The sequence below is a fragment of the Anomaloglossus baeobatrachus genome (genome assembly GCF_048569485.1).
Source record: "Anomaloglossus baeobatrachus isolate aAnoBae1 chromosome 5 unlocalized genomic scaffold, aAnoBae1.hap1 SUPER_5_unloc_11, whole genome shotgun sequence".
NCBI classification, from domain to species: domain Eukaryota; kingdom Metazoa; phylum Chordata; class Amphibia; order Anura; family Aromobatidae; genus Anomaloglossus; species Anomaloglossus baeobatrachus.
In genome coordinates, this window is record NW_027441786.1 from 248,330 (window position 1) to 259,029 (window position 10,700).

The following is a 10,700-nucleotide window of genomic DNA, read 5'->3' on the forward strand; positions in this document are numbered from 1 at the left end:
TTTAGGTGTATTTCTACTGGTACGGTCATCATCTGCACCCCGTCGAGTCCGTAAGTTGATTTTGATGTGTGCTATAAAGTCATTTTCTTTGACAGTGTGGTCAGCGGGGGCTATGTGTATAGGCATAAGTGCCTTAGCTAAAGTGCATTCTCCCGTCCAATTTCCTTCTACTCGTGATCGAATTTTCATATCCCCACAAATCCAAAACACATCTGCCACGGACTGTACCTGGTTAATTAAGTGATCACGGGTGAGATTGCTATAGGATCCACAGAACCCATCTCGAAATCTACCCATATCTCTCCCTTGACCACTCACATTATAACAGGTATAGTTGCCAGGGTATATAGTAATGCCTTTCCCAGGGGAGAAGGCCTTAGCTACTATCGGGTATCTCTTTTTCCATTCTTCACATGCATTACCCTCAGTCATATTTGTAAACAGACTAACAAGACATAATTCAGCTTCGTAATCCAAATTCAGTGGGACAGTTCCTAAATGAGGTCTGGCTCCTGCACATACATAACAGTCTGACCTGTTGGCTTGGTGTACTGTATATTTCATCCATTCTAACCACAGGTTGGTGTCTGTATAACCCTGTTCAACTGCATATACATCTTCCATGGTGGGATTAGCTATGGCTACCATACTGTGAAAGGTCTGAATATGTGTAAGCATTCGAAATACTGGTAGAACTTTTGTCATCTGTAATAACCTAAATTTTCCCAACTGCATACAACCATTGTGTCCACCCTTTATATGTGTACCCAGAAGGTATATACCTTCATCCTGTGGTTGGGGGTGTTCTATGTTTAGAACTAAAGGGTTACACTGGTTATTCGTAGTACATGTTCTAGTGACTGGTGCACGGGAGAGTGTCATCCTGGTAAGTAAAGATCTGCCCTTCTCATCCCGTTTATTTAAGGCTACACTTGGTTTGTATCCCCAATTTTCACCAGTATTCCACCCAACAGCCTTCCATGAGCTACATGTGTCTCCATATCCTCCTCCTGTAACACATATGTACTGTTGCCCCTGTCTCAGGTGTGCCTGACATCCCATTTGGGGGACCCGTCCTAGTTGACATTTCACGATATCACAGTAATCAAATGTAAAAGTGACAACTTGTGTCGAACTATTGTACCAAAACGTAACCACATCATTTGTTTTAGTAACAGTGGCCTGAGACCACACAGATTTTGTGCAAAGGATAAGTATAAGCAGGACACTCAGTGCAGCTCTGGTGGATCGACCCTTCTGCAATGCGAGGCGTGGATCCATGTTGTCCTGCCTTCAAGTTTCACGGAGGTAGGAGTCACCAGGATTATCTGGAACGGGCCTTCGTATCTGGGCTCCAGACAATTCTTCCTGACGTGTTTCTTAACCACCACCCACTCTCCTGGTTTCAATGTGTGGGTGGCTAGATCTGTGTCAGGATCTGGAAGAGAAGAGAAAACTGCTGCATGTGTTTTAGTTAACTCTCGACTTAGTTCAATAACAAACTGCACAACTGAGTCATGGTGGTCAGACAAATTTTGAGGGAAATAGGACCCTAATCTGGGGACGGAACCAAAAAGTATTTCAAAGGGGGTTAGGCCATGTTTTGCAACAGGGGTGTTTCTGACATGGTACAGGACTATAGGGAGAAGTTCTGTCCAGGGCAGTGCACTGTCCTGTGAGGCCTTGAGCAGTTTGGTTTTCAGAGTTGAATTCATCCTTTCCACTTTCCCACTGCTCTGGGGGTGATAAGGAGTATGCAGTCCGAGACTTGCTCCAAGCATATTCCACAGTTCTTGGTAAATGTTAGCTGTGAAGGCTGGTCCTTGATCGCTTTCGATGACTTCTGGCATTCCAAACCTGCACACGGTTTCCGTGATGAGCCGTTTAGCTGTGACTCTTGCAGTCATGTTGACTACCGGGTAGGCCTCGGGCCAACTGGAAAAGATGTCGACAACTACCAAAACATACTCGTACTTCCCCACTTTGGGTAGTTGGATGTGGTCCACTTGTATCCTTTGAAATGGATAAAGAGGCTTCGCCAGATGTTTTTGTGGTGTCTTCTCTGTTCGTGCAGGATTACATGTTATGCAAGTCTGGCAGCTTCTGGTGTACGCGGATATTGCTGAGGAAATTCCTGGTGCGTAGTAGAACTTCTGGATGAGTGCCAACATTTGATTCTTCCCTCTGTGCGTACAACCATGGGCCCATGCTACTACTGCAGGGAACATTCTTCTTGGTAGACAGACTCGACCCTCAAGCTTCCATAGTTTCCAATCCACTTTGGCTCCCATCTTCTTCCATTCTTGTCTTTCATCATATGGAGCATGGATCTGTTCCGATATGAGTTTATCATTTAGAGTCCTCCCCACCTTGTTGCCTGAGTCTTCTGGCTGTGTAGTCTTCCCCGTCCTGGTTATTACCATAAGTAGAATATCCGCCAATTCTTCCGGTTTCTCTCGTGCTGCCGTCTTCGCTAGTTCGTCAGCATAATGATTGCCAAGTGCTTCTGGGCTGTCCAGCCGTCCATGCGCTCTGACCTTCATGACAGCTATTTCTCTGGGCATCTGAACTGCCTGCAACAGTCTCTGGACAAGTACCGCATTCTTCACTGGAGTTCCAGTTGAGTTAATGAGTCCTCTGTGCAACCATAGCAGTCCAAAGTCGTGTACAACCCCAAAGGCATACCTGCTGTCAGTATAGATGTTGACTCTTTTCCCTTCTGCCGCTTCACATGCCTTGATGAGAGCTACCAATTCTGCTTCTTGTGCTGACATGTGGGATGGTATGGCTCCCGATGTAATTGGCTGATTCAGAGTGGTCACAGCAAATCCCGTGTAGAACTTGCCGCCATCCCCGTACCGAGAACCATCTGTCCACAAAGTAAGATCTGCATCCGGCAAAGGTGTTTCAGATACTTGACAAGGTGTAGTAGTTTCCTTTTCCATCTCCTTTAAGCAATCATGGCTGCAAACAGGGACGTCAACCATGTCGCAGGAGCTGCAGCGTTCATGGGCTTCATGCTGACATATGGGGTAGTCCCCCCTAGAAAGCGGAAGAAGAGTGGCGGGATTCAAGGTGGTACATCGCTGTAGAGTAACGTTGTCAGGAAGTAGTAGGGAGCACTGAAGACGAAGGTGACGTTGGGCGGACAGGTGTCTTGGTTGAGTCTGGTCAAGAATCGCCTTCAAATCATGGGGTGCTTGAACCACCGTGGGGTGGCCAAGGGTAATGTCGGCCGTTTTGTCAAGAAGAAGATGTGCAGCATGGACCGCACGAAGACAGGTGGGCGAGGCCCTTGCCACAGGGTCAAGTCTGCAAGAGTAGTATCCAACTGGGCGTTTTCTGGAGCCATGGTCTTGTGTTAACACTCCAGAGGCATGGCCATCGATCTCATGAAGAAAAAGAGTAAATGGCAAAGCATAGTTCGGAAGGCCCAATGCTGGGGCTGTTAAGATGGCGTCTTTGAGTTTCTCGAAAGCCCAATTTCGTTTGTCATAATCCTCAGGAGAGTCGTCGTATGTGATATGATTGGTCTTGACAGCATCGTACAACGGTTGCATGATCCTGGAAGCGTCTGGTATCCATTGTCTGCAATACGTGATGAGGCCTAAGAAGGCTTGCAGTTGTTTGATATTCCTGGGAAAAGATAAAGCATCAATGGCCTCTTTCCTGTCCTCCGTAAGATGCTTACAGCCTGGTGAAATACAATGACCAAGGAATACGACTTTGGGTTGGCACCACTGAACCTTTGCCTTAGAGACCTTACAATTTTGGGCTGCAAGGAACTGGAGCAAAGATACGGAGAAGTCGTAGCAGTCTTGTTCACTCCCAGCACAGAGGAGTAGATCGTCCACATACTGTAAAAGAGCCACTTCTGGATGCTCTTGCTGCCATGGTGAGAGAATGATAGACATTGCTTGGGTGAACTGATTGGGACTGTTTTGTGCTCCTTGTGGAATGACTGTCCATGTATACTGGCCTCTTTGGAAGGTGAAAGCGAACAGATATTGACAGTCCGGATGCAGAGGTACACTGAAGAAAGCGTTGGCGAGATCAATGACAGTGAAAACGGTCGCTGAGGGTGGGATCTGTCCAAGAAGAGTATGTGGATTAGGTACCACTGGGGTTTCCAACAGAGTAGCAGCATTGACGGCCCTCAAATCTTGCACTAACCGAAACTTAGGAGCTTCTCCTTTAGATGTCTTCTTTTTGACAGGAAACAATGGCGTATTGCATGGCGAAACACAGCGAATGAGGGCCCCGTTTTCAAGGAGAGCTGATATTTGCAGTTTGAGTGCTTCTTCCTGGATGGATTTCAGAGGATATTGCGGCACTCGAGGTAGCTGGGCCCCAGGTTTAAGACGCACCATAACGGGAGGTACTTGCAGACGGCCAACATCTTCGGGACCCGTTGACCATAGAGACTGTGGTATAAGAGCTATAACACTGTCAGGTATTCCATACAAGGGATCGTCTCGATACAAGAGCATCATAGGCAATGCTGAGACAATACACACGTCTTCAATTCCCTCCGGTGTATTGGGATTGTAGAAAGTTACCGTCATGCCATCGGAGTCGAAATTGATGTTGGCTCGGAAACGGTGTAAGAGGTCGGCACCCAGAAGATTAATGGGACAGGTAGGAGACACCAGGAGTCTGGTCAAAACTTCAGGGAAAGGACCGATTGGGACCGGCACTGTAAGTTGGTTTTTAGTTGGTGTGCCATCTACACCAACACAAGTAAAAGTGTCTGAAGTAAGAGGAACTGACAATGGTAAGTCTTGTTGTCTAATAACAGTTTTGGCCGCACCTGTGTCCACCATGAATTTGATTGGGTTCTCATCTACCAGTAGGGTGACTGCAGAGCAAGGAGAAAAGGCACTTGTGGTAGAAGCCATGGTAGGTTCAGGCGTGCCTGACCATCATTGTGGCTGTTGTTGGGCCTGGTTCTGGACAACTTGTTGAGATTCCAGATATGGTCTCCTTAGTTGTCTGTTATCACCGTTCCGAGAGTAATACCTATTAGGTGGCACTCGACAATCCCGTTTGATATGTCCTTCTCTTCCGCACCTGAAGCAAGGGCCTCTGACTCCTCTCTGGTCAGGGTAGTTTTGAAATTGTGGTGAAGGTTCAGCTGTAGTCTGATAGATAGCGGGAGGGTACACTTGCGTAGGAAATGGTGATACATTAGACATAACGTATTGAGGGTTCTCAGAGTCCTCTTCCGCCAGGACAACCATTGCCTTCTTGGAGGGTTTCATATTCTTCTGGAAGCTTTTTGCAATAATAATAGCATCTGTCATGGTAGCATTTTCAATCTCCGGGCGAGTCTTCATTATATTGTTCCTAAGCTCCTCCCTCAGACCAGCGACAAAGGCTTGTGACAAAAGCTGAGCCTGTGGTTTAATCTGTTGTGAGAATCCGAGGTCTGCGAACATCTGGGTGAGTCTGGAAGCGTATTTTTCAACTGACTCTGCTTGATCTTGAGTTACATCCTTAAGGCTGGTGGCTTGATCAGATAAACGATCTTGTGCCCAGGATTTCAACTGTTCACAAAAAGTGACACCGGATTGCCAGGTTTCTTCAGAAGACAGGCGAGAATCATTCAGGGCCCCTTCCATGACTGGCCAATAAGAGTCTCCTGCTTTAATTTGGGCCAATGACATTAAATCTTGCCAGGTAGCTGCGTACATCTTCTGGATCTGTACGATACGGCGGTAAAATGGCATAGGTTGGGCCTCTGGGTCTGGCAGTGTGGAGACTAAGGTTGCTGCCTGTCCAGGAGTAAACTTTATGTACATCAAGGGTTCTGAGTCGTCCTTATCAAGTACGGCTTTCTGTGTCCGGACTGGTACTTGATCATCACTTGCATCTTCAACCATAATAGGTAGTTTCCTGGAGATGATAGTGGGTTTGGATGGGCGAACATATCCTTGGAGGGCATCCTGGAGTGCTTTAACAGTCGCTTCCAAACTTCCGACTAGACGAATTTCTTGCAAATTCAACATCTGGCCATGGATTAGGGGCATTATGGTTTTAACAATCTCGTTTGCACAAGCTCGGATAGGGAATCCGAAAATTCCAGCCGAAATGGCGGGCAAGGCTATTGACCGTAAAGGCATCTCGGCCTGAGAGGCCTGGGAAGCGTATAGAATGGCTGCTTCGACTGCCTCTCGGAGGATCCGGCAACTGGTGTCATGTTGATTAGAATCATAAAGTGGGCCAACTGCATGAATGACTAGATTGCAGGGCAGGTTGCCTGGGCCTGTAATAGCAATACGTCCTGGTTGGACAGGGCCTTGTGTACGTACTAGGGCTTCTGAATCACGTTGTATAGATTCGCCTCCAGCCTTGACTATACGAGCAGCTAGGCCACCACTGTGGCGCAGGTGGCCGTTGGCAGGATTAACCACGGCTCCTACAGACATGGTAGTGATGTCTCCTTTTCCAACTGAGAGGAGGAGTGTGCCATTGGCACAGGCATGATAACGCTGAAAGACAGGGTCCCACTCCTCGGATATGGTAGAAAATGAATCCTGTGATCCTCCATCTGTATGGGGATTATCATAAGCCACACCGTCCTGTGCATAAGTAACACCCTCCTGTCCGGGTGGATCCAGATCAATAAGCTCATGTGACAGTGCAGAACGGGTAGTATGTGGTAGGGGCCTATGAGGTTGCAAAACTGGAGGTGCCACTGAGGATGCTGAAAGATTAGGACAAAGCAAACCGGGTTCAGGCACCGGGCTATAATAGGTGCCGGCTGGGGTGATGACTGGACAAAGTAATTGTGGTTTATGAGGTGTAGTAAGATGGCCACCACAGGAAGTTCCAGGCATCTGACTTCCGGGAGTATTGCCATGTTGGGACACTATGGGTGTACAGGGAGGGGCAGAAGCTACGGGCGGTGCCAGGGGCGTTACTTTTAAGGGCTCTAAACTAGTTTGCATTACAGCATGCAAAGGGGGGGTTTGGTTAATACCGGATACAGCAGATCCTAGAGAAGGAGAACGATGGGTCACAGTTAAAGGAAGACATTTAGTGACGTCAGAAACAGCAACAGGCAAAGGGGGGTAAAGGGGGGGACTGTAAGCTATAGCAGGCAGTGAATGAGGTCTTTGTCCTCCACAGTTATAACAAACACCACAATAATCAGGATTTTGGCAATCACAAACAGGGCATATCCATCCACCTGGACCAACACCTGAATCGGCCGCGGAGCTGTTGTAAGACGGCGGCAATGAGGTTTGTGAATCCATCACTTGAACCTTTGATTTTTCACTTAAAACATAACCATACAATTTAACATCTCCTTGGTCCACTTCAATCTCCTGCCAGCCCTCTTTCTGTAACACCGCAGCTGTCCGAAACCAAGCCCTTGCTGTATCTAACAGATTATTATCTTCAAGTATCCCCTTATTGGCGGTCAATATAGACTTCCATACACTGGGCTGCAGCCTGCCACCTGGTGGTAATCCAACAATTTTACACAATTTCTTACAATTTTTCGTATATTTTTTCCCTTCTCGTTTTCCAACTAGAATACTAGCGCTCTCGGCATCCTCCGGAACCGTTTTCCTTCTGAACAAAGTATACATAGTGCTTAATTGGACCGACCGTTCCAACCGAACCCTCTTCCCACTTCCCTACTATGCAATAAGGACACACTTAGACGTCCAACGCGTGAATACAAAAACCGTTCCTTCACGCGTCCCTATTACCGGCGTCTCACATAGCAGTGCATGAGTTAATACTCAGGGGAATACGCTGGTTCAAAACACTTTTCTCCACCACCGGAATCCCTCCCCCTCTTTCCCGTGTAAGCGGACGCACTTTTTCAGCGTCCAACACGTGGATACTAATACCGTTCTCCACGTGTTCCTATTTCCGGCTATTAACACAAGAATCGATGTATTTTATATATATATATAAAACACTGGGGGACACGCCAATTCCCTTATCTCTCTGTTCCAAAAACAAACCAACGATTACAAAATGCTGAAAAACGCATAAACTAGTTAATTTCTCTCAAATCCAAACCAAGATAACACTTGTCTTTCTTTCAAATCATTACAACTTGCTGTAATACAAAGGCTGCAACAACCTCCACTGACCCCTCCTCTCTCCAAAGAGCTGCGCTGTTGTAATACCCAGCGTCTGCCTCTTCACCCTCCACCCCCCTTCTCCTTCACAGAACAAAGACAACAGCTGCGTCTGTGGGCATTCCAACCCGCCCCACTTTCTAACACACACAAACTTTCCTCTTAGTGAAGAAATGCAGGGGCAAGGGGGGGATTAACTATCAACCCCCCTGCTTTCTTTGTCTAAGACACTGCAGACAGCGTGTAATACAATTCCCGCGCTCAGTCTGTGACTACCTCCCTTCTTCCTTCGGTCACAGCGAAGAAGAAAAAAAAACTACAGGCAATTAACTCTTTGAAAACTAGATCAGAGCGTAGAATCTACAAGCTATCTATGAAGCTAAAAACACCGTTCACAATTAGCAATAAAGAAAACAAACGATCAGATCGTATGACCCACGGACCCTATGACGCTATGGGGTCTGGGTCCGTCTCTTTGTTCTTAGACTACCGGCGAAAGATTCAAGCCCGCTAAGGGTCAATAGCGTCAACCCCTTCCTCAGTTCAGAGATCAGACCGTTCGCCACAAGTCTCCGAAACCGCAGGCAGTTCTCATATACATTATATATGACACTTACCTGCGATTTTGAGTGATCAGCTCCTGTTTCGGCGGCCTGTGGCTACTAGGAAACGATCCCTCGGATCCGAGATAGAAGTTCGGCCAATCTTTCTTACGGTTTCTCAGCAGTGCCTCCAGTTGTTGGGGATGTTGGGATACAATTGATCCCTCGATCTGATCGTTGTTCCGAATTAAAATGTCGTTTGTGCACGGCGAAAAAGAATGATAATTAATTGGAAATCAATTAAAACTCTTCCTCTCACGACCAAGGCTGAGGCAAGACTGAAAATCTTTATTCTCGGACAATTAGACCACGAAGTAAAAGGGGTGTAAACAAGAGTTCTAGTCCAATCAAGTATCGTAGGTCAGGGCTTCATGACGTAGAGAGATCTGCATATGCCCCTTGGATTGGTCAATCTAAAGCTTCAGGAATTTCTTTGTCCATCTGTCTTGGGTGTAAACCAGGAAATGGTGGCCATATTCAAGCTATACATATATATATATATTCTAGTATATACTGAGGTTAAGGAAAATACACTGAATATGCAATATACTTATATAAACGTGTTAGTAAAAGAATAAAAGAGAACAAAGACATGCATAGATATGTGTGTTAGTTTACATCTTACTAAACTATATACCTGAGTCTATGAAATGGCTGAATTAAGTATTTTTGGATACTCAATTCTTTATCCTCAACAACACTATTAAGAAAAATAAATGTCACAAAAACGGCATTAAAAATCAAAGTGCTCTTACAGCAAAGAAGCCATCTTCAACTTCAGTATATCAAAAAATTCACAAAGGGGAGAAAAGATTTTCATCAGAATCTGTTAGGGGCCAGGGAACTCACACAGGGGAGAAGCCATTTTCATGTTCAGAATGTGGTAAATGTTTTGCAGATCAATCAAGTTTTGTTAGACATCAGAGAACTCACACGGAGGAGAAGCCATATTCATGTTCAGAATGTGGGAAATGCTTTAACCAAATATCATATCTTGATACACACCAGAGAACTCATACAGGGGAGAAGCCATATTCATGTTCAGAATGTGGGAAATGTTTTGCAGATCAATCAAGTTTTGTTAGACATCAGAGAACTCACATGGAGGAGAAGCCATATTCATGTTCAGAATGTGGGAAATGCTTTAAGCAAAAATCATATCTTGATACACACCAGAGAACTCATACAGGGGAGAAGCCATATCCATGTTCAGAATGTGGGAGATGTTTTCACCGAAAATCACAACTTGTTACACATCAAAGAACTCACACAGGAGAGAAGCCTTTTTCATGTTCAGAATGTGGGAGATGTTTTAACCAAAAATCACATCTTGATACACACCAGAGAACTCATACAGGGGAGAAGCCTTTTTCATGTTCAGAATGTGGGAAATGTTTTGCAGATCAATCAAGTCTTATTACACATCAGAGAACTCACACAGGGGAGAAGCCTTTTTCATGTTCAGAATGTGGGAGATGTTTTAACCAAAAATCAAATCTTGCAAGACACCAAAAAAATCACACAAGGGAGAAACCCTTGATATGTTTAGAATGAGGGAAATATTTTACACACAAATGGATTAATTTTAATCATCACAAATATTAGAAGGGTAGAAGCCATTATCATACCTAGAAAGTGAGAAATGGTTTACTTGAAAATAATAATTCGTTGACCACTAAGAAAAATTCACATGGGTCAATTGAAGCCTTTTGTAAGTAGAGTTAATTAAACAATCTAATGCAATTTTTCACTTCCCTACTATCTCCTCTCCTTTGTATTGGTGGAGGTGGGGTAAATGGAATCTTTTTTATTTTATTGCATAGTAGCTGTACTACCCGGCTTCGCCCGGGTTAATAACTGCTGTTAACAAAATAGAATGTATTAACAAAAATGTATTCTGCACACAAAAACCACAAAAAAAATAGATAGAAATATAATTATTAAAAGGCAAAAACTAAGCTAATAGAAGCATTTCACAACATATATTTCAATACCA

At 45.1% G+C, this 10,700-nt stretch overlaps 1 protein-coding gene across 1 annotated transcript; it reads left to right on the plus strand.

The window, feature by feature from the left end:
• Positions 1–2,340: 2,340 nt before the first annotated feature.
• On the plus strand, positions 2,341–10,339 carry LOC142258788 (uncharacterized). Its single transcript, XM_075331384.1, has 2 exons — positions 2,341–2,425; positions 9,369–10,339. Exons 1-2 carry the CDS (start codon positions 2,341–2,343, stop codon positions 10,256–10,258), a joined length of 975 nt encoding a protein of 324 aa, XP_075187499.1. The 3' UTR covers positions 10,259–10,339.
• The last annotated feature ends 361 nt before the right edge of the window (positions 10,340–10,700 follow it).